Source organism: Mirounga angustirostris, unplaced genomic scaffold (genome assembly GCF_029215605.1).
Source record: "Mirounga angustirostris isolate CCGP_5_RB_7025 unplaced genomic scaffold, mMirAng1.0.hap1 SCAF_5, whole genome shotgun sequence".
Taxonomy (NCBI): Eukaryota; Metazoa; Chordata; class Mammalia; order Carnivora; family Phocidae; genus Mirounga; species Mirounga angustirostris.
The window spans coordinates 158863214-158887576 of record NW_026991713.1 but is presented as its reverse complement, the minus strand read 5'-3'; the positions used below and the strand labels follow the sequence as shown (position 1 = coordinate 158887576).

Below are 24363 nucleotides of genomic sequence, written 5' to 3'. Positions count from 1 at the left end.
AGCTCTACACTCAACGTGGGGCTTGAACTTATAACCCCAAGATCAAAAGTTGCATGTTCCACGAACTGAGCTAGCCAGGCGCCCCTTAATGATTCTTATTTATAGCATCAGAGAAGGACCCGTGAAGTCCAGACCACCATCTCAAAACTGGTTTTTGTTTGTCTGGTTTTATTTTTATTTACAAAGAGGCAATCAGCATTCCACAAATTTAATCTACCATCCAGGAGTCACTTGCTTTCAGCCTGGTGACTTGGCCTCATCATTGCCTTATGGTGGCTTTGATTCTAGACTGATGATTCGTTAGCCCTCAGACACTGTCACCTGGTTTCTGGTCCCTGGTTCTTCCTCTGTCTTGGCTCTTTCCTAACTGAACTGGCTCTGAGGTTGTGATTTCCCTTGTATAAACATCCTGACTAAATGCCATTCTGCTCTAGTTGTCCTGCTGTCCCTAAGAAGGACTTTCAGCCATCTGCATATGGCTGGCTGTTCTCCAGCTCTGGAAGCCTCCAGAGGCGCAGGTTCTAGTCTGTGCTCGTTTGGTAACTAGGAACAGGCAGGCACTTGGGCTTGCTCAAGGAAAAGGGGAGATTGTTGAACGGATGCAGATAAAGTCTCTCGGAGGAAATGGGAGAGGAAGCTCCCAGAAACCAAGGAAACCACGCTCTCCTTGTGATGGGACGGCTTTCTCTTAAACAGTTCTTAATGCATTCACCTTCTCTGCTTGCTTCTTTCACATGGTGGAACATCCACCAGATGAATAGCTCCACACTTGGCATGGAGGACAACAGTGGAGAATGAGACAGGTATGCTCCTCTCGTGGAACTTAACTTCTAGTCAGTAAACAAATACACACAAAATATTACAGACTTTTGAACTATCAAGGGATTAAGTATGGACTATACCAAAGAAAAACATCAGATCTCCTGTTGTGAATTGGTAAAGGAAGAGGTGACTTGTCAGCTTAGACCTGAAAGATGAGAAAGGGCCAGCCATATAAAGAGAGAAGTGATTTCAAGCAAGGTGCAAAGGCCCTGAGGCAGAACTATGTTTGGCTGGATCAAGGAACTGAAAAGAGAGGACACATAACTGGACGGTAGGCAGCAAGGTGAAAAGTGACAGAATAAAGTTAGACAGATTAGCATGGTCTCAATAATGAAAGACCCCGGAGACCATGGCAAAAATTTGGATTTTATTTACCTACAATGGGAAGCCTTTGCAGGGTTGTCCTCTTTTTTTTGGGGGGGGGGGTTGTCCTCTTTTTACCTTGAATTTGGCCCACTGTTGCTGCCCGGGTCCCAAGGCTTCCTTATACCTTTTCTGTTCTGCTCCCTCTGGCCAACTAGCAACTGCTTTCTGTGTCTCTTAGTTAGAATTTCCAGCAGAGATTGTCTGATTGGCTCAATTTACCTTTTAAAGTCAAGTCACAAAGCCTAGGCCACTGGCCACCCTATGAATAGACAGGCTAGCCTCATGGGGCACCTGGGTGGCTCAGTGGGTTAAGCGTCCAACTCTTGGTTTCTGCTCAGGTCATGATCTCAGGGTTGTGAGATTGAGCCCCTGCATTCACACTCAGCAGGGAGTCTGCTTGAGATTCTCTCTCCTCTGCCATTCACCGCCCCCCTCAAAGTAAATAAATAAATCTTAAAAAAAAAATAAAAGGCTCAGCTAGCTGCAAATCAGGTGTAGGCTGTAATCTGGCCAACCATGCTCCAAGGCAAGTTCATGTCCAATTCATTGTCATGTCCACATGTTAAAGACTGTGGACAAAGCAGGCAATGATACAAGCTCTTTTTTTTTTTTTTTTTTAAAGATTTTATTTATTTATTCATGAGAGACAGAGAGGGAGAGGCAGAGGGAGAAGCAGGCTCCCAAGGAGCAGGGATCCTGATGCAGGACTCGATCCCAGGACCCTGAGATCATGACCTGAGCCGAAGGCAGACGCTTAACCATCTGAGCCACCCAGGCGCCCAATGATACAAGCTCTTAGTGAAGTATTTCTAAAGGTAAGATTTAGGAAACTAGTATTTCACTGGACACCTAACATTAGACTTCTGAAAATACATATTAGGTTGTACCTAGTGTACTTAGGGTTCAAATTCAAAATCCCTAACATGCTTGTAATGTACATCCTCTGGATCTAGCTTTCTCTTAAGACTCACCTGATGCTACTTTCCCTCTCACTCTGAGCTCCAGCTTTGCTGGCTTTTGTTGGGGGAGGGGGTGGAGGGTGTCTCCAGCCTCAGGGCCTTTGCCTATGCTACTCTTGTCCTCTGCACACGTCCCTTTTTTCACTTGGCTAACTCTAACTCTTCCTTTAGGTCTGATTGTAAATGCTACCGCCTCTTCCTTGAGCCTCCATCAAAATTAGAGCCCCCTGTTTAAATTCCTTGGTAAACAGAGCTGCATCGGGGGGGAGAAGATGAGGATCTCAGTAATGGAACAAGAGATTTGAGAAGCGTGACCGGCCCAACTTAGGGAGGCTCTTTCATATGCTTTGGAGCTGGGCAGACGAGAGATTGAGTACCTGCTTTGCTGTCTCTTGGCAAGTTTCAGCATCTATCCTGGGTGTTTAACAATAGTACCTACCTCACGCAGCACGCAGAGCGGGGGCCCAGTGACCATGAATACCCTTCACAGGGATTCAAATGACAAGGGTTGGCTGGGATCTTGGCTGCAAACTGCAAGTGATAATTATATTTATTTGATGCCAGCCAGCTAGGTCCAGCTGAGCAGGCTTCAAGCAAAAGCTCTCTGAGGCTGCTCATGCCCAAGCCGTGCAGGGAGCAGACCTAGATGGTGCGGGAGGGGATGCGGGAGGGGTGGGCAGGGGTTCCTTCCAGGCGTCAGGTGCCTACATCTCTCTTCCTGCTATCTGGCCTTTTGTACTTGGTCCAGAGCAGACGTCCACCTAGTGAAGCCCCTGGGACCTTTCTCTCCATCCCCATCAGCTTCCCCAGATGCTCTGGTTTTTTTGTTTTTAAAGATTTTATTTATTTATTTGACAGAGAGAGAGAAAGAGAGAGAGAGCACAAGCAGGCGGAGAGGTAGGCTGAGGGAGAGGGAGAAGCAAGTTCCCCGCTGAGCAGGGAGCCCCATGCGAGGCTCGATCCCAGGACCCTGGGATCATGACCTGAGCCGAAGGCAGACGCTTAACTGGCTGAGCCACCCAGGCGCCCCCAGATGCCCTGTTTGACAAAGTCCTGATTCCCAGAGCTGTAGGTTGCTGTTTGTTCCATTTCACAGGATTCATCACCTACTTGCTCCATCTCTCAGATCTTTCCCTCTCTGAGGGTGCCTGGAGCCCCGATTCCTATGGCAAGGGATGAGACAATGGGACCTGATCTCATAGTGAGAAAGCTACCCCCTTTCCCAGTGCTCCTTGGATCCTTCCTTGGATCCTTCTGATTAAGCCGAAAGAAGCTACTTCTCTTGTGCGAGGATATCTTGAACATCTTCCTAACGCTTTGGTTATATCCTTTTTACAAAGATCAGGCAGTAGCTAGAAGACGGCATGATTGTTTTGTTTTCATTGTATTTATTTTCCCAGTTGCCACTTTCTTAAGGCTAGATACATTTATTATTATTATTATTATTAAAAAGCGAGTCAATTTAAAGAAAAACGTTAGACAGATAATTGTCGACGTGGCATGTGCCTATGAGAAACGTCGCAAGGGTCCTAGTACCCCAATGACCGGTTTGGAAAATGCTGGAAGATGAAGAAGTCACTCAAATTTGGGAGCTGAGGTGGGGCATCCATGCCAGTTCTGCTCATTTGCACCTAAGACACTTTCTTTGAGCCCTTTTCCCCGCTTGCCAAAATGGGGAGAGTAATTCCTACTACACGCAGGGCTGTTTTAAGGATTCAAGGAGATCATTTGATATATGTAAGTGTGATTTGCACGCAATGACTCTTAAGCATTAAAAGAAACGAATTGGAGGGAGTCTGCACTGGGCAATCAAAGTGACCGCGTGGGTGCGGGCAGGTGCCTTGCTCCCGGGACTCCCGGCCCCTAGTGGGGGTGAAGTCTGGGCGAGTCATGTAACCTCTCTTCCTTGGAAACTAGGGACTATCCCTGGGTGGATGTGTACAGTGCTAGAACCCAGCCCCGCACCTGGCAGCAAGAGGTAAGCATGAGCTCTTAGGACCCTGCCTGTGCCCTCTGCGGGAACCGGAACCCTAGGAGGGACAGCTAGCTGGGAAGTGGGGAACAGCGGGGTGCAGGCCAAAACACACTCCAGGAAGTCAGCCTCGGCAGAGGTGACACTGAGCTCATGCTTTTTGGTATGGAGTATTCAAAATATTCAGATGTCCTTCCATTCTCTTCCCCCAGTGCCCTCAGAGCCCCCCCCTCCCTACCCACCCTCCAGTGTAGAACCGTTTCTGTTTGGTTCTGTCTTCTTGCAATAATGCTTGCTGTGGACTGTGTCTCCCACCCCCTGAATTCATACATTGAAGCCCTGACCCTCATTGTGATGGTATTTGCAGATGGGGCCTTTGGGAGGTAATGAGGGGTAGATGAGGCCATGAGGGTGGGGAAGCTGTGCTGGGATTAGTGGCTTCCTAAGAAGAGGGAGAGACAGAGACAGAGACAGAGAGACAGAGACAGAGAGAGTGAGAGCGCTGTCCTCAGCTGGCTGTGCGGAGACACAGTGAGAAGGCGGCCCTCTGCAAACCAGGAGGAGAACCCTCCCTGTAGAGGCTGCTTTTAAGCAAGTGGCTCGAGCCATGGAAAGTTGAGCCAGGCAAAAGGGCCCACAGAGACCACCAGGCTGAACGCAAACAGGCTCGTTAAGCCATAGGCCCTAACCGACCAGTGGACTATTTACAACCAACCTAAGATTTCCAAGGAAGGGAAAATTCCATCTGCCCCCATACTCCTTCACTCTGCCCTGGGACTATGGCCCCTCACCCCTGCCTCCTGGCAGACAGTCTGTCTGTCCTATCCGCTGCTCCCTTGTGGTGTATTCCATAAACTTTTATCTCTTTTGTTCTGCCTCGGGTGAATTCTTCCCTGGCCTGTGCCACCCGCCCCCACCCAATCGGGAGGCCCCACACTCACTGAGAACCAAATCTGCTTGCACCCTCCCTGAGCTTGGACTTCCCAGCCTCCAGGACGGTGAGAAAGAAACGTCTGCGGTGTCAGCCACCCTGTCCAGGGTGTTTTTTGTTATAGCAGCCCAAGCTGACTCAGATAATGCTCACGCTGCTTAGACTGCATCCCAAAACTAAAACTACATATATCACTTATTCACAATGTGCTACTCATTTTGCACGTGGCATTTTATTTGAGCCTCACGGCTCTGTGGAGGAGGGTGCTATACCGTGTTCCACTTTACAGATGAGAAGACCGAGGCTTGAAGGTGAGGTGGACTCGCCCCAGCTCCTGGAGCTCCTGGGTGCCAGAGCCAGATTTTTTTTTAACACACGCTTGCCCCCAGCTAGCCTTCAGGGACTCAGGTGAGGGACAATGCTGACTCTGACATTGGCGGGGGCAGCTTGCTGGTCTTAAGGGTTGATGGGATGGCCGGGAAACTTCCTGGCGGTTAGATGAGCAAAACTCAACTTCCAACACAGAGGTGAGCCAGTCCTGTGGGAGGCAACGAGTCTGTGTAGGAAGTAGCCGGAAGAAACAAAACACCCCCAGCTTGGTTGATTACAACAAGGCAAAACCTTTAATAACATGGGTGCTTATTACATTAGCTGCTTTGGGGCTCTGACATCTTTGATTTCTGGTCATGTTTTTCTAACACGTAAAGGTGAATGCCTCCTTCAGGGCCACCTGGGTGGTTGGTGTCCCGAGGATTTGTGTGAGTGGGCAATGGGGACAATTGCACGCGCCTGGGGAATCGGGGATCCCACCCCCGCCCCCAGCCACCACCCGTGACTTTGAATAAAGTCCTCTTCCAAGGAGGGAAGAATGTGCAGGTCCTTCCAGTAAAGAAGGAAGAGAGGAAAACATGTGGCACAGATACACAGAGAGAGGAATGACATCATGGGATTGGCTTGAAAAGTCAGGAAGGAACGGTGGGGGGTGGGGGCGGGGTGGGACCTGGAGCGCCAGGGGCCAAGTGTGGGAGAGGGCTGAGTCCATTTGGTTTCATTCTTTGTAAAAAGTAATACCATCACGAGGACCATGCCATGCAACCTCAAAGCCGCCTCTGTGCGTTGCCTCCGAGGCTGTGCTGGGGCGGAGGCCAGAGGGCAGAGGTCAAGTTCAGACGGGCGTGGTGCGCCTGTTGGCCGGATTATTATGCAGCGACTCTTTGAACTCTTTGGGCGTGGAATTGTGGAACTGTAGAAAAGCGTGGTCCCGGTCGGAATTGAGGAGGGTCCCCATGGTGATCTTTGAGGGGTCCCGGGAGAGGGTGAACATGGAGATGTCAGTGGAAGGGATGGTGTGGAAGCCTTTGCTGATGGGGGACAGGTCTCGGGATCTGGGCTCCGTGGAGCGAGAACTTGACCGCCTCCGGAATCTATACCTGTAGGGTGGAAGGCGAGCAAAGGTAGATTTCTTCAGGAGCTCCGAGTGGGATTTGGCACGTAGCTGCTGATGTTTTGCTATGTAGATGTGCACAGCAACAACTCCCACGATTTCTGCGATGATGAAAGAGAAGGCCCCGAAATAAAAGGACCAGCCATAGGAGTAGCTTTTCTTGGAGTCACGCTGCCCGGGGTCTCCGGCATTGGCTGATATATAAACTATGATGCCGATGATGTTGCTTAACCCTAAGAGAAGGGAAGAGAAAAATATGTCTTTTATACATGTCGGAGGTAACTGTCACTTTGAGCCTTGAACGATTTGTAGGAAATGTGGAGGGAACTAGGAGACAATGGGTTTAAGGCCAGGAAATCCAACCCTTGGGCCTTTCTTGCACCGTCCGTCCCTGGGGAAAGGAGGGATGCGGCGGCTCCGACCCAGGGGGCGTGGGTTCAGCTATAGAATACACCCTATTCCTACAGCAAGGGTGGGAGAGCTCGGGATGCGCGTGTTTTCCCTTACGTGCCATTCATTCCATCAAAACCTCATCTTCGGCGCTAAATTGTGAGGATGGTAAAACGAGGGAGCTACAGGTCCCGGCTCCTGAGCTCCTCGCTGTTAGTAGGAGACGCTGACACGTAAAAGCAATTAGAGCAAAATAGAGTAAGGGCTCTACCAGAGACACATAAAAAATGGTTCGCGAGCAAAAGGAGGCAGAACAGGTGAGCCACTGGGGTTTGAAGACAAGGTGACATTGCATAAGGTTGAGCTGGGAGATGAAAGGCTGCTGATTGTGCAGGATGAGAGAAAGGATTGAGAATGACCTGCTAGGGTTTTCGCCGGGCTGACGAGGAGGTTGGTGGCATCTTGAGCTAAAGTAAGAGGCAGCAGAGAGAACAGGTTTAGAGAGGAGGGAAGATGTGAATACATTGAGTTGGACGTGCTTAGGGAGAGTCTAAATGCAGCAGTCTGGTGGACATAGATGGGTCTGCCCCTGTGGTTTGGGGAGCTAATGAACCCAAGGGGAAGGGACAGTAGCTTCCTAAGTCTTTTCATTTGCACAGGATAGGATAATGCTTTAGATTAGCTGTCATTTGAGCATCGGGAATTGGGGAGGAAGTGGCCGCTTTCCCCAGCAGGCGAGGTGCGCAGACTTAGCGTCCCCCAGGGGCCAATGGAGAGGCCGCTGGAAATGGTCACTTGGAGGTGAATTGATCCTCTAGGGAGTGGTAAGAAAACAATAGAACTTGAGGGCCCAGGGGCTGTGATTATCTCTGACAACTTTTCTCACATTATTATTTTTTTTTTTAAGATTTTATTTATTTATTTAGAGAGCACGAGTGAGCGGGGGTAGGGGCAGATGGAGAGGGAGAGAGAATCCCAAGCAGACTCCTTGCTGAGCACAGAGCCCGACGCGGGGCTCGATCCCACGACCCTGCGATCATGACCTGAGCCCCGAAACCAAGAGTCGACTGGGCCACCCGGGTGCCCCACCTTTCTCACATTATTGTTCCAAAGGTGGAATGTCTCTTTTTGTCTCTTTGCTTCAAGGGCCTCATCTAGGCCTTGATACCAACAATGACTCAGGGAGGTTGATATATCAGCTGGCACCTCCTTGTCTCCAAATTTAGGTGATGCTAAATGAAGACTGGCCCTCGTCACAGTTGCTAGCACCAGCTGGTAAATAACCATATCCAGGAGCTGCCTGTGCTCCGTCACTGCCCCAGACTCTTCCTGAGGGTCCCCACGATCTCCCCACAATCCAGCAACTGAAGGGTTAAAGCTGGGCAGAGCAGGGGACGCAGGGCTGTTCTGACCTGGCTGGGGCACATGCATGAAGGGGAGTTAGTATTTGAATATGATCTCTGGCCATTCTCCATCTAGGACTTGCTTCTAGAAGGCGGTGGGGGTGCAGGGGGTGGGGGTGGGCACTGCTTCTGCCCCATCTCCTCTTCGCATTATCCTGCGCAGGCATCCAGCAGGTCGGCAGCGAGTTCTCATCACTGAGCTATTTCTAAATAGACAGACAGCCCTGTGTCGGGCTGCTGGAAACCACAGGATGAGAAACTGCTCCTCTTTCTGGGGTGTCAACTCGGCTTAAAGATTAGTAGGGAAGACCCATTCTTTTATAGTAAAATGAACATGGATATAATAAGGAGGAGAGAGCAGAATTCACATGAATTTTTAAGTGTAAATGGGGGACAGACTTCAAAGACATTTCAGCTCACTGAAGGCGGCTTCTAGTGATGTCCCCCACCCCCTCCGCCGCCCCGACTCCCCAGGGCCATGTTTTCTTTCTCCTCTGCCAGCAGGGAAATTTGGGTGGTAAAGTTTGGGAAGCCCCTAAAGGAAGTCTCAATAGGGTGGGAGAGGGGGAGAAATTCAAAGAAAGACAGATGTCAGACCAGGTTAAATGAGGCAGGGAGCCAAGGGGGTTGCCATTGATTTATAGGGCATGTGCCCGGCACTGTGCAAAGTCTTAATATGCACCGTCTCGATTATTGCAACAGACCTGCTGTAAAAAAAAAAAAAAAAAAAAAAAAAATTAACCCTCTTTTAAAGTTTATTTATTTAGTTTTTTAGGATCTCTGCACCCAACGTGGGGCTCGAACTCACGACCCCGAGATCAAGAGTCGTACACTCTTCTGACCGAACCAGCCAGGCGCCCCCTGACTCTCTTTTCTAGATGGGGAAACCGAGCCTGGTACTAGGTGCCCAGCAGAGGTTCTTGATTGCTTGCCCCAAACCACAGATCCTTAGAATAGCTGAACGAGAAAAAGCCTTAGAGAGTGCGGGCTCTTCTGAAACTTTTATTTTATAGGTGGAAAACTGAGGCTTTTTGGGTTCCTTGGGGAGATGGGGGGCATCCAGGAATAGACCCCATGCTTCTGGCTTTCCCTTGGGGCTTTCGCCACTGTCCCGCATGTTTCGCGGTTCCCATGCGTCCTATCCACCTGCCACCTCTCACAGTCCTCACACACCTCACACACCTATCCACCTCACACACCTCTCATAGCCCACCCTTGTGAGCTAAAAAGTTGCTGCTGACATGCTCTTTCCTGACAACCCCCTTGGGGGACAAAATAATGATCTCCTGTATGGGAAACCCGAATGTCAGCACAATCCATTATCCTTCAGGTGGGTCAGAGCCCAGGGGGTCTGGATGGGCCACCGGTGACCAGAAAGTGCCTCAAAGCCACACAAATCCCTGGGTTTGCCAGGCGTGACCATCAGTCGGCACAGAGCGTGGTCAGAGGCCACGGCCACCTTTGGGCTGACCACATCCCTATGGCAAGATGGCGGCTCCCTCCCTGGTCTGTTGCTGGAGTTGGTGTCCAGCGACTCAGAGCTGGATACAATCCAACTTCCTCATTTCCCAGAAGGGGACACAGTGGGGAAGGAATGGGAGCGAGGTCTTAGATGGGGGCAGGACGTTGGGTCTCAGACTGTGGAATGATATTGTTGCTGCTTTTCCAGTACTAGAAAATGATATTGGGGTGCCCCGGTTGGCTCAGTCAGAGGAGCACGTGACTCTTGATCTCGGGGTTGTGAGTTTGAGCCCCCCTAAAATAATAAATAAGTAAACTAAAAAAAAAAAGAAAATAATACTTTGCATTTTATGTTCAGCCTCCTTCCAACACCACCATGAAGTGGATACTGTTATTAGGTAGGGAGGGATGAAAATCCAGGGGGAAGAGAGCATGAGGTGTGTGGAGGAGGATCAGAGATGGAGGGAGGAGAGAGAAGGCAGTGCATGGGACCCCGTCCTGAACTAAGATTGTCTCTCATCCCTCTTGCCACATTCTGGTCAGGCCAGCTATTGATTATGAGGTCTTCCCGGAGAGCATCCAGGCTGCTGGCTTTTTACCTTATTCCCAGGGACGTCTTGAACAATATGAGGATCTGAGCCCTTGGAACGCTGTGACATATCTCAAAGGGCCAGAGACATATGTGAACATATCCAAGTGAAGAGAAAGTTGGACCCCATTAAAAATACGCTTAGCCAGTCTTTCAGGCCACACATTACATACACCTGACCCCTATGTGCAAGCATAGACAGTTGACCCTTGACAATAGTTAGGGGTGCTGCCCCCCACACAGTCAAAAATCTGGGTTTAACTTTTGACTTTCCAAAAACTTAACTGCTAATTGTTTCCTGTTGACCGGAAGCCTTACCAGACACAATTAACACATACTTTGTATGTCATATGTCTTCTATACTGTATTCATACAAGAAAGTAAGCTAGAGAAAAGAAAATGTCATTAAGAAGAAGGGAAAATACATTTACACTACCGTATGGATTTGTTGAAAAATCCCTGTGTAAGTGGACCCTCGCGGTTCAAACCCCTGTCTTTCCAGGGTCACACACGCTCTCTTACTAACCAGCCTCTCTCTCCCTCTGAGCTGACCCTGCCCCCATCTCCTCTTGCCTTTCCATTACAGCTTCCCGGCGTGTCAGCATCTTTGGTTCTCATGAAAGTCTCTGGCTCCTCATTCTTAACACAAGTCGAGCATTTTCTCGCCCTTTCCCTGCACGGAACCCCAAATGCTTTGTCCTCATGGCCCCGGCTTGGGTGGGGTGTCTGGGAGGATCTCTGGGCTGGGGCCAGATGCTCACCTGCAGAAACGAAAAAGATGCCCGCGCTGAGGATGACATTGTGTCTGCTTCGGTGGAACTCGCTGGCTGCCACGCAGAGCCCGCCAAAGAACAGCAATGTGACGCTGAGGATGGGGAAGACACTGGAGGCCCTCACAGCCCCTGTGGAGACAAGAGGAGACGGTTCCACCTGCATCCCAGCCGGCCCCAGGCTCCACCCACCCCGGGCATGCGGTGCCCAAGGGGAAAACAGCACACGGGCAGGACAGAGCCTGCATCTAACATGGGCATGAGACCAGTAATGTCGCTCAGGGCCCTGTGCATGTGGCTAAGGCTCTGCAGTCACCATCCTGAAATTCTTAATCATTTTGTCTTTGAATTGTGTGTGTGTGTGTGTGTGTGTGTTTAGGTGGGCTCCACACTCAGTGTGGAGTCCAACGCGGGGCTTGAACTCACGACCCTTAGATCAAGACCTGAGATGATATCAAGAGTTGGATGGTCAACCACGCAGGCGCCCCTTGCATTATGTTTTAGAAGTGAAGTCTGATGGGCCGATGGAGCGTGCAGTGAGGGGCTTGGAGCCTTGACTCACAGGGGAATCCTACCATCTGTCAGCTCTCCACCTCCCTACTCCCCTGGGATGGGACCTTAGCTGCCCCTTCTCCTGCCCCAAGCAGTGATCACTGCAGCCTTCCTTCCTGGTGGGGGCTGGGCATGGACTAAAGAAGAATCAGGGTTAGGTGCAAGCCCCAGGCACCCGCAAAGCTACGAATTCACCTATTGTCCCTGTGGCCCTGCTCCCCACCCCCGGCCCTGGCAGTAGTGTGACATGAAATAGCAAATGAAAGACACCGTGACAGATCGAGAGAGAGAGAGAACAGAAGAAAAGAAAAAGCTTTTTTTGCCGGTGTTTTGAATGAGCTTGGGATTTTCATTTGCATTGGATCGTGGCAATTATGTTGCTGGCCCTGCATCCAGAGAACCCCATCAGATCACACGCTGTTCACCAAAATGCAGAATCTTTCCCAAGACACACCTACATTTGGATGGCACTGGGTCTGGTGATCCTCACTTAATACCCTCTCAGTCACTGAAGGAACAAGTGAGTTTATTTATTCATTCAACAATGTTACTGTGCACCCACTAAATGCACGTGCGCTGTGTTGGGTCCTGGGGTCCCTAAGGTTCTGGGGGAGGGGTTCTATGGTGGGGGACCCAGTATTCACCCAACCAGTATAAGGGTATTTCCTGCTATGTCCAGACCAGAATATACCAGTTGAACAAATTCCATGTTCATTAGTGTACAAAAGAACTAGGATCCCTGACCTCATGCGGCTCCCAAGCCAGTCAAGTTGACAGGTAGGAAGAGCAGCATAATCTGCAGGACCCAGTGCAAAATGAAAATGCAAGGCCTCTTGTTCCAAAATCATGAAAAATGTCAAGATAATGACAGGAGAGCACTGAACACTGTGGGGCTCTTGGAAAGGGTGAGCTGTTGTTGCCGCAAGGGCTGTGGAAGCCAGACTTGAGCTGACCACGGCTGGGGCCGGGGTAGTAGGCTGGAGGTGGTGAGAAGTTGTGGGACTCAGGATGTATTTCTAAGGTAAAGCCACCAGAATTGGCAGTGGGCAGTGGGAGACAGAGGAGCTGATGCCCATGTCTGGTGCTTGGCCGCTGAGCCCCTGGTGCCACCCAGAATGCCATGGGGCACGAGCAGGTGCAGAGTGGGGTTGGCGTGGCAGGAAGCGTCCTGAGTTCATTTTTGGCCTTGGGAATTTCAAAGCTGAAAGTTCAAGGCTTTCAAGCCCCGTATTCATGGTGACCCAACTCCTGCTGTTTCTATTTGCTACTGCACGGAGGTGCTTATGTGCCTACTGCCAAGCTCTTTTTGCAACGTTAGGACTGGTGTTTTATTTGGTCTCATAGAAAAAGTTTTCTGAAAGTTTGGTAGCTGATTTAGCCAACAGGGTTGCCTGGGAGGGGTGATGGAAAAATGGGGTGAGAGTCTGAGGGCACACGGGGGTGATGTTCTCTTAATGAGAAGAAAATGAAAGAGTCCTTGCTTTTGCTTAAAGATGGCCACCCCAAATCACCCAGTGTTGGGATCTGGGCAGACTTGGGGCCTGATAACAGTGTCCCTCCCATCCTTCTGCTTCCATGGTCAAGTTTTGGGAAAGGCTGGACCCCCTGCTTCCTTTAGTCCCCAGGTTGAGGGGTATCCCTGAGAAGGGGCTCTGGGGTCCTAGGTGGGTGGGCACATGAGCCCGACTGTGGGCATAGCTTATTTATAACTTCTCGATATTTACACATATGACCTATGGGTTTCCATTTAGACCCTCAGCCCAGGGCCCCACAAATATCAGGGGTTGACCTGCCTCCCGTGTTTTCAAGCGAACTAGAACGTGAACAAACCTTTAAAGCATTCATTTGCATTGTGTATTGACAGGAATTGCTCGAATATTCAATGTGATGAGTTCAATCGATTAAAAGAGTAGTTAAAAAAAATTTTTTGGGGGCGCCTGGGTGGCTCAGTTGGTTAAGCGACTGCCTTCGGCTCAGGTCATGATCCTGGAGTCCCTGGATTGAGTCCCACATCAGGCTCCCTGCTCGGCAGGGAGCCTGCTTCTCCCTCTGACCCTCCCCCCTCTCATGTGCTCTCTCTCTCATTCTCTCTGTCTCAAATAAATAAATAAAATCTTTAAAAAAAAAATTTTTTTTTTTGTAAAGTATAATTATGCCCAAAGGAAATAATTACGGACGTTTGACGCTATTGAACTGTGTTGGTTATAAAAGTGCAAATTTGAAATGGGTGGCTATGAGATGTGCGAAGTTGGCTGCAGTAACCCCGTGGCAACCAGCTGGTGGCCAGACCCCACTTTTTAGCCCACAGATGAAATACGTGGTTGCAGGTGTCTGCCTCAGGACATTTGCTTCTGCCATTTTTGCTGAGTTGTTGTGATCCACTCTACTTTCATTTTAACACCGTGGACACATGGTGGCTTCAGAACAAAAAGGTTTTACTGTCTTTCCCCCTCCCTCCGTCCCCCTTCCTCCCTGCCTTCCTTCCTTTACTGTTTCTCCTCCCCAAACTATCTGGGGGTAAGTTGAGGTCTTAGGGGTGGGGAGGGCAGTTTGTTGCAGTGTAATTCTACCATGGGCATCAGAGAGGACCTGGCCAAGTCCAGGGCTATATTATGGGGAGTCTCTTGTCCACAGGACTCGTGGGCTAGTGAACCTTATGCTCTATGGTGAAGCTGTAACCTTCCCTGACAGCACTCGAGAACGAGGAAACAGCAGAAAAATCAATGTGCCGAGTCCCAGTCCCACTACGGTGTGGCCACAACAGGAACTGGCAGCCTACACATCGGAGGGGTCTGGAGAGCCCTGGGGGAACGTGCCCCTGGCTCTGTGTGGTGGGGTGGGGGATTCCAAAGTCCCTCGCAGGACATCTGTGTGCTCGTAAAGGCCTCCCCTGAACCTTAGCGGGGGTCTGAGGCTAATGATGAAGTATGAGCGGACCATGGGATGGGGGCGAGGACCTCACCTTCCCAGACGGGAGCAAAGTATTTTGTCGGAAATGCAATCCACCTCTGGGAAGAACTGAAAATCAGTTTTGGGAGCTGTGAAATAGCAGTTATAGCTCGTGTTCCACCTCCAACGGGGCAAACGTCACAGTGTTTCATTAAAGCAGGAAAGAAAAACAAAGAAAAATGATGGGCACTCAGTAAAACCCCACTGGAGATGACTTTAAAGCTGTTCTTCAGAGGAGGTCCAAGTACAAAGCTACATCTCTAAATATGCCCTGTGTTCCCCGTACCAAATTTTTCTGAGTTGCTGGCACAAATCCTAGTAGGCATTTGGGTAAATCCTAGTAGTTGCATAAGGACTGGAAAAAGAGAAACGGTATATTTAGGTTTTAAAAATCAGCTTAAAACTGACTTTCCTAATTGACCCTGCTATAATAACTATATAACTAACATTGTTATATGATTCAGGGCTCATACATCTGCAGACTAACAGGTGTGAGCAGGGCTACAAATGGTTCTAATTTTACAATCACTCTTCTTGGGGCGCCTGGGTGGCTCAGTCGTTAAGTGTCTGCCTTCGGCTCAGATCATGATCCCAGGGTCCTGGGATCGAGCCCCGCATCAGGCTCTCTGTTCAAAAGGGAGCCTGCTTCTCCCTCTCCCACTCTGCCAGCTTGTGTTCCTTCTCTCACTGTCTCTCTCTGTCAAATAAATAAATAAAATCTTAAAAAAAATAAAATAAAATCACTCTTCTTGAGCTACAAGTTATCAACATAATCTGAATAGGACAATTTCTTGAAGTTTTTATTTATAATAGCAGTTAAAAACAAAAAAGGGCAAACCTTACATTTACCATTCCCTAATAATAAATTAGTCAATGCCTTTGAAATTCCCCTTTGAGTGAATTTGACACGCATTCTTGTGGAAGAAGTTACATTTAGATTACATGAAATGTCAAAGTCCCTCTGTGCCTGGATCAGTGTCAGGTGCATATCTGCAGCTGGACTTCGCTATTGGTTGTCCCGCGAAACAAAAAAGGGCTAGCTATATTCCTTCACTGACGCCATGTTGGGCCCTGGGCTGAGCATAATGGCATGAGCTTATTTAATTTTCACAAGCCTGTCACACAGATGACATTATCATCTCCATTTCTGACTTGATAAGGATAGCTGGGAGATGGAAAGGTAAGGCAGTGTACCCAGGTTTAACCCAGCCAGTAGAGAGTCAGGGCGTAAAAGGCCAGGTCTAACCAGAACCCAGAGCCCTCGCGCTAAGCCCCCACGCTCTGCTGCCCCCCATGTGCTGCATTTGTGACAGTACCATGTCATATCCAGGTTACCAACCTTGGGCCAATCCCAGGAAGACGCTGGCCCTGCCCCAATAGGACCGAAACTGCAGAGAGGAGAATTTGGGTTTGCATTTAATCTCCCAGGGCTTGCCTCTTAGGACTGTGCCCATTAACACCTAACCCATTAACACCTCACCCATTAGCACCTCAACTTAGCTCTCTTGGGAAGGTGAAAACTTGTTTCCAATTGAAGAAAATTCCTTAGATTCTCTCCTAAGCAGACTAAAAAGAACCTTTCAGTTTTGACTCACCTACTTTTCCCCCTTCTATGTCTAGTTCATTGACATTAAAGAGACTTAGATATCAGAATCACTTGAATGTCTCTGTCCAGTAGCAAAGGTCCCCGGAAGCTCCTTTGAAAGTATCCATTTCCAGGGGTGGGTATTGAGGAGCCTCAGCAGCAGCTGGGTGACTGCAGGCCACCCCCACCCCCTCTAGGGGAGACCCCAGAAGTGGGAACTCACGCAGGAGATACTCCGCTGTGTCTTGTTCATAGTCAGCATCTTCGGGGAAGTGATCGATCTTCTTGCAAACTCCTCGGAAAGCCCCTGTGGAAACAAATGTGGGTCTGAGCTGGGGGGAGGAGCCAGAGACCTTAGGGTGAGCCTGGGTCCTCACCCCCACCGTGAAGATACTTCCCTGGTTGTTGTGGGCTGTGTGTACCTTGGCCCATCAGCACCTGTCCTAGGGCACAAAAGTAGAGAAGAGAAGAGAAAAAAAAAAAAAAAAAGCAGCAGCAGCAGAAAACTTCAGTTCCTAGAAAATTGGCTTCCTAGATTTTGAGATCTATAAAGAAGAAAGAAGTGGAAAACTTCACTTCCTAGAAAATCGGCTTCCTGGGGCGCCTGAGTGGCTCAGTTGGTTAACCGTCTGCCTTCAGCTCAGGTCATGATCTTGGGGTCCTGGGATCGAACCCCGCATTGGGCTCCCTGCCCAGTGGGGAGTCTGCTTCTCCCTCTCCCTCTGCTGGTCCCCCTGCTTGTATGCTCTTTCTCTCTCTCTGTCAAATAAATAAATAAAACCTTTAAAAAAAAAAAAGAAAATTGGCTTCCTAGATTTTGCATGATGTTGGGATCTATAAGGAAGAGCAAATAGCTATGGAACACAATCATTCATTATGAGGACTGTCTTGCCTTATCTATTTTAGCCCCCCCACCCCCCCGCAATTGGTGAGGGAAAAAAGGAGGAAATGGATTCTCTATGTATTAATTTTCCATTTTACAGATGAGGAAACTGGGCATAAGGATTTTGCTTGAGCTCACACAGCTCCAATCAAGATCTGCTGACTCCCAGGTGTCAGTTCCCCCGGGCATGGGTTCAGGAGTAGCCCACTGTCCCTGATCCTACTCATATCCGACCCAGGACTGTCCCCTCGCCCTGGTCACACCCAGCTGTGCTCTGCGGTGTGGCCCATGCCTTCGGGAGGCACAGAATGCACAGGTGCATCTTGGGGAAACTGCCAACATTTGCTTCCTCTTCTTCCTTCGATATCAGTTGGACTTAAATCATTCTGGGTTTTTGATAATCCTTGTGATCCTTGTGGGTGTTTGTTAACTAGCCAATTAACCGATCTCTGGGGCAGCTAATGGCTCTGCCAGTTCTTATAAATGACAACAATTTCAGAACTCCTCACCGTAACACAGCATGGAATTATGCATCATTGTTCCTGGCCCGGCCTGAGAACATCATGGTGTGGAGGGGGAGGGGCAGGGTGGCGTCGCAGACAGCAGATCAGAAGGACAGCACATCTGGCCTTATATTTCAGCCCAGCTACTGTAAGGATGAGATAATTTTTGCAAAACTCTAGGTGTGTTGTGAAAGCAGCCAGCACTTATTAAATGCTTCCAGTGGGCCAAGCACAGAGCTGAAATCTTACATCCCTTCTCTCATTTACTCTTGTCCACCGCCCTGGGAGGTAAAGGCTATTAATACTGACATGTGAATGTAACCCAGATCACAGAAAAGATTGAGGCGTCACAGCTGGAAAGGAGAAGAATCGATATCTGAACCTAAGCTTCAAAGCCTGTGGTTTTCACTGTTGCACTATGGATGGTAGTCATTATTATTAGGTCAATAATTATCTTATAATAATGAGTGCCATGCATTTAACCCCTGCTCTAAGGAGGCCCCAAGCCAGAGGCATTTCCCAATAAATGTGATGCTGTATGTAAAGCATCCCCTTGATTCTGATTCTCTGCTCACCAGGCAAAGAATGGACTCAGCACCAGCAAGAGGAGTCCTGGAGAGAAGTCTTGCAGACTCCAGGATATTCTTGGAAGGAAGACAAAGTCATAACTTCCTCCCTGATATGAAAAAAAAGGCCCTCATTTTTTTTCTTGTTCAGATTTTAGAGTCCCATTCACGTACTCCTCTTAGTTTATAAACCCCACTCCCTTCCAGCGAGCTGGATAGGAAATCAGAACAAGTCACACACGCTAAGCCCATACCACATACCTGGTGCCATCCTAAGCCCTGTACGTGTTTTATGCTCTTTAGCTCTCAAAACAGCCGTATGAGGTACCTGGTATTATGATCCCTTTTGACAGGTGAGGAAACAGGCTCAGGGAAGGGACACAGAGTAGGGGCAGGCTCCCTACTCTGACTTCCATCTGAAACTGCCCTACTCCAAAGCCAAAGTTCTTAACCACTCTTGTGAGTTGTACTCTCTTCCAGCAAAGTCCTTTGCCAGGCGGCTTTTAGATAATTTTTTGGTCCATCCGCAGCTCTTGGTTGTGGCAATGAATGGGACCAATGGTTTTTCTATCAACCATGGTTTTTCCATAATCTACACTGGGGGCTAATGAGCAGGGCAAAGGCGGTGGTTGTGGGACCAACTATTGTTAGTTGTTTGACATACACCACAAAGGCTTTCTTTTTCTTTCTTTCTTTCTTTCTTTCTTTCTTTCTTTCTTTCTTTCTTTCTTTCTTTCTTTTTCTTTCCTTTCTTTCTTTCTTTCTTTCTTTCTTTCTTTTCTTTCTTTCTTTCTTTCTTTCTTTCTTTCTTTCTTTCTTTCTTTCTTTCTTTCTCTTTCTTTTTTAAGATTTTATTTATTTGAGAGAAAGAGAGAGAGAGAGCGTGTGCATGAGCACACAAGACTGGGAGTGGGGGAGGGCAGAGGGAGAGGGAAAAGCAGACTCCCCCGCTGAGCAGGGAGCCCGATGTGGGGCTCAATCCCAGGACCCTGAGATCATGACCTGAGTCGAAGGCAGACTCTTAACCGACTGAGCCACCCAGGCGCTCCCACTAAGGCGTTCATGGGAAGAAAAGGTTCAGCTGAAGATGCAATGTGGACACCACCAAGACAGACCAGTCAGAACCACGTGGGAATGAGGAGCCACATACACGCCGCAGCTGCTTGTGACAAGGGCCTTCCCCAAGGTGGTTTAGGGCAGTTGGATCCTAGAGCTTAGAGCCGCAGACACCGAAGCTCCTGGAGAAACAGTCACCAGTATTTAGGGTCTAAAGCAGCCTACCACCTGTTTTTGCACAGCCCCTGGGCTAAGAATGGTTCCTGCATATTTAGATAGCTGGAAAAAAACCAAAAGAAGAATATTGTGTCACGAAATGCACAAAACGATAGGAAATTCAAATTTCAGCATCTGTAAACAAGATTGTACTGAAACACAACTGTGCCCCTTTGTCGATGGCTTCCACCCAAAATGGCAGAAACTGCAAAGCCAAAAATATTTGCTATCTGGCCAAGGAAAATTTTGCTGATCCGTGGTCTATACCGTGTACTGTGAGGTAGCATGAAAGAGGGTGTCTGGGGCTTCAGGGGGGCTGGAGGACATCATCCAGGCTGGTTCTTCTAAAGGACATAACGTCTAGGGCAAATCTGGGTCATGGAATGTTTTGTTTGGCCTTTTGGCTTGTTCTATTTTTTTTACCTGCAGTATTTTAGTGCCTATTTTGCTGTATTTTTTTTAAATTCAATATGCTGCTGCAATTTAAAATTCAGGATCTGCCACATGAAAGCCTCATTTGCAGCTTCTCTTTAAAAAAATGGGGAGCTCTGTCCCACATTTCCACTCGTAAAACAGTCCTCTCCAGCTGGGCATCTGCAGCCCCCTGTAGGCCCCCGGGGATGAACTTTCCAGCTGGCCAAATTCCCCACCTGGCCTTACGGTGCTTGAGGTACCCATGGCAAATGACCTCCCTAAATCTCAGTTTCTTCTATAGAATGATGATAGTAATAATAACAACATTGTGGAATTGTCAGGAAAATTAACTGAGGTTATAAGAGTAGACAGAGTGTCGGCTGGTATGCTTTTATTTTATTTTATTTTTTTAAGATTTATTTATTTATTTGAGAGAGAGAATGAGAGAGAGAGAGAGAGCACATGAGAGGGGGGAGGGTCAGAGGGAGAAGCAGACTCCCTGCCGAGCAGGGAGTCCGATGCGGGACTCGATCCAGGGACTCCAGGATCATGACCTGAGCCGAAGGCAGTCGCTCAACCAACTGAGCCACCCAGGTGCCTGCCGGTATGCTTTTAATCAGGCAATGACGTAAACCACTTAGGACAGCTCTTAGCGCATAGTAAGAACTCAATAAATTCTAGCTATTACTACCATTGGTTTGGGTAGGTATTTTAGGACCCGACGAGACACACTGGTGCCATGTTGAGATTTAAAAAAGCAATATAAAACGAAAGGAATCAAGAATTTCCCCGAGGAAGACTTCACGCTGAAGACGACGTTACTGGCACCACAAGTCATACACTCATCAAAAAGTGAACTTGGCCATTCACACAAGGAGCATATCACCAGCTCCCAGAAATAACCACTATTTAGCATTTCTGTATATTTCCTTCCAGACTCCCCCCCCCTATGCTTTCACACACAAATGGTTTTATAAAATTGAGATCATGCTGTTCTTCTCACTTACATTTTCTCAGGAGTATTTCCCCATCTCAGTAAATCTAAGAAAAATAGGATGGGGTTGGACTTGTCCATGAACTGCAAAGGATGGAACCAAGAGAGATGTTGAAAACATAGACCCTGCAAAGATGAAGTCAGGACATGGGGACGAGCACTGTCCCAGCCCAGGTTAAGCCAAGGCCCTGAGGCAGAGAGAAGCAGAACCTGGGAATGTGGTCAACCAGGAGGAGGATCAGTGGGGGTTGGTCTGGGTGCAGATCCGGTGGTTACAGGGGAGAGGTGATGGGAAGGCAAGGTGGGGCAGGTGTGAGAGTTAGGCTGTGAGAACACACAGACCCTGGGACTGTGAGGCCCCGGGACCCCAGGAAGAGGTCTGGAATGGAAGATAGAGCCAGGGCAGAGTTCCTGACATGTTGAAGTGAATACCTTGCAGAGACTCATTTTCTGATGAAAACAAGCCTCATCTTGTGCAGAAAAGATTATGCCGATGGTTCATCTCTGGCTCAGACAATGAAAGAACACATCTTTCATAAGAGGAAGGGGACTTCCTTTCAACCAAAAATCCTTCTAAAAGGCCAGACTGTAGAGGGGCACCTGGATGTCTCAGTTGGTTAAGCATCCAGCTTAGGTCGTGGGATCGAGCCCTGTGTTGGGCTCCCACACTCAGCACGGAGTCTGCTTGATACTTTCTCTCTCTCTCTCCCTCTGCCCCTCCTGCTCCTGCTCTCTCTCTGTCTCTCTTAAATCAATAAATAAATCTTTAAATAAAAATAAAATAAAAGGTCAGACCCTAGAAATATTCCCATTAAAATCAAGAAGAAGACAAAATGCCCACCATTGCCTCTCTTATTTACCATGGTTCTATAAGTTCTAGTGCAAGAAGAAATAAAACAGAATTAAGAGTAACAAACAATAGAAAAAAATAGGACAAAATTATCATTTTTTTCCAGGTGAGAGAATAGTCTACTTGCAAAAGCTCAAGGCAATTTGCTGGATAAAATATTAGAATGAATGAAAGAGCTCAGTCAGGTGGCTTCTTCCAAGATACTAAACCACACAAGGAAGCGATGATAATTAAGTCATTGTGGTACTGACTTTAAAAATTGCATTGATGAGAATATTTTTCAATGCAGAGAAATATCACAGGGAAAATAAGAAGCAGTCCATTATCCCATGTTCCTATAATCCCTGTTAAATTAAAAGAATAGAGGTGTTCATAGTTGGAAAATTCGAACAGTATATATAGAAAGGCATAAGATTGAAAGTAAAAGCATTTCCCTCATCCCCGAAAATTCGCTCACTGGATAACTTGGTAGGGTGATTTCTGTTAACTGAATGTTGAGTGAATCATGCCTACACTGAGATCTGAAGGGCAGTTAAAAGTTCGTCAGAGTGAGGGAGGCAGAGAGCATGAGCGTTGTTGAGTGGGAGAGGAAAAGTCATTCGGGAACTCAGAGTAACTCAGAGTAACTTAGAGCATCAGCGGTGGTTGGTCTGGGAGGTAGATCCAGTGGTTCCAGGGGAGAGGTGGTTAGACAGTGGGAACTGAGGTAGGACAGGTATGGTGTGAGCTGTGAAGGTTGGTTGGTTCAACCTTTGCCCTTCCCTTCTCTCTCCCTCCCTCCCTCCCTAGGAATTCACTAGTGGCCAAGGCAGAAGATTCTGGGCCTCAGAACTTACATTCTCATTGGGGAGAGAGTCTGCAGACTCATAAAGAGATGAACAAGATCCCTGAGCTTTGAAGGCAACGGAGCAGGATGAGGTGATTGTGATCGTGCATGGGGTGGGGGCAGTCGGTGAGCCATCTGGGGCAGGGTGGTAGTGTGTGTGGGGGATGTTTGGGCTCTGACCTGCATAAAGAGAAGGAGCCAGTCATGAGAAGAGCCAGGGAAGGGACTTTCCAGGCAGAGGTTCTTGCAAGCGCACAGGCTCTGAGGTGGGAAGGAGCTTGTTAGTTTGAGGAACAGAAGGGAGGCCAGCGGGGCGAACCAGGGCCTATGGTGGAAGATTTACCAGGTCACACTGTAGAGAGAACAAGCCTAGACCACCTGCTATGCCAAGTTTGGGCAAGGGCCAGATAGAGCTTTTCTGGGTCATCTAAAGACAGCTCTGCTTAAGTGTTTTTGGCCTTAAGTCCGGAAATTCTGGATCCAGAGCAGACAGATGGGGCGGGGGGGGGGGAGGGGGGGTTGAGGCATTATTTCACTTCCCCGACCTTCTCAAGATTGCAGTCCTGAAAGGAGACCCTTCGGAGTGGCTGCTGTCCCCTGATGTCCTTCCTCCAACATTAGCAGAACCTCTAGACGGTCTTCCTGGAGGGTCCCTCCACATCCGCCTCCTCTGGACTGGGAATACCCCACACTGGTGGTCTTGGGGCAGACTTTGGTGGCAGTGGCACCCCCCCACCCTAATAAAGGGACATCACTTCTGAGTAGTCTCTGGACAGTTACCATGGGCTCAGAGTGAGGGTGGACACATCTAACCAGCCCACCCAGCCCAGTGGCAGTGCCCAGCACCTGCTCCGGCCTGGAAACCCTGCCAACCAGTGCCTGGACCTTGGCACCCATCTCAGCCACCAGCCCAGCTGGGGCAACCAAATTTCAAGCTCCCAAAGTCTAGCTCGGAGCTCAAAACCAAGGCTAACTAGAGACCAGAGCTCTGGGTCCAGAGACAGAGGTCTTTGGTTAGGCCCCCATCATGATGACTTGGCCTCAAGGAATCAGGAAAGAATGAACATCAGGTTCGTTTATGCACCACGAATACTTAAGAAAGCAAAAGTGACCGCCTGACTGTAAGCATGTTCGGGTTCTTGGTATAACAGCAGATCTCTCTTACAGAAGAGAAGAATACCTTAAAACATGGTTTTCAACATGGGCTGCACATTGAAATTACTGGGTGGATGCTGGAAAACACAGAGATTCCTACTTAATCCATCTGGGCACCTGGAGCTTTCCAAGCTCCCCGGATGAGTCTAACTGTCCAGTGGAGGTTGAGAACCATTGCCTGCTAGGTGAGTTCCGTCAAAAGGAAGGGACCTTTATTTCATAGTAAGTGATGAGGTTGGAAGACATGCTTCCACCTTTATCTTGAAAATGAAATGGTCGCTTATGAGAACATGTTTATTTTGTCTTATCTTTTCTAATGACACACCGGGGCGAACAAAAAAGTAAGCTGTGTTGATTTTCACTGGAAGGGAACATATTTTTTTCTGATAAAATCACATAAGAGTCCAATATGAAATCCTTCACTTTCTCAGCTGGGTTGTAAAGTTTTACTTTCACAGCCAGATCATAAAGTAGGTCCTTTTTTGCAAAAAATATTTGAGCACATCATCATTCTCTCAAGAGCTTCTCTTAATCCTTTGATATTCAAATCACTGGATGTGCCTAACACATCATCCTTCTTGTTGGTTTTTTTTTCTTCTTGCATCGCTACCGGGTATCCCTTTGGCCGGCTTGCAGGGGCCCACGGCTGGCATAGCACGTCACTCCTCACGTCCATTACCACGAAGCTCTGTGTATTTTGCTAGATA

General features: G+C 48.5%; 1 protein-coding gene across 1 annotated transcript in view; it reads right to left on the bottom strand.

Annotated features, from left to right (window-relative positions):
- Positions 1-6004: 6004 nt before the first annotated feature.
- The window catches only part of CACNG3 (calcium voltage-gated channel auxiliary subunit gamma 3), an 83715-nt gene continuing 65356 nt past the window's right edge, over positions 6005-24363 (bottom strand). Inside the window, exons 2-4 of the mRNA XM_045871853.2 lie at positions 16417-16500; positions 11099-11239; positions 6005-6727 (exon numbers count right to left, since the gene is read on the bottom strand). Of these exons, the coding sequence (XP_045727809.1) occupies positions 6216-6727; positions 11099-11239; positions 16417-16500 (737 nt within the window). The 3' untranslated portion in view covers positions 6005-6215. The remainder of the gene's footprint in view (positions 6728-11098; positions 11240-16416; positions 16501-24363) is intronic.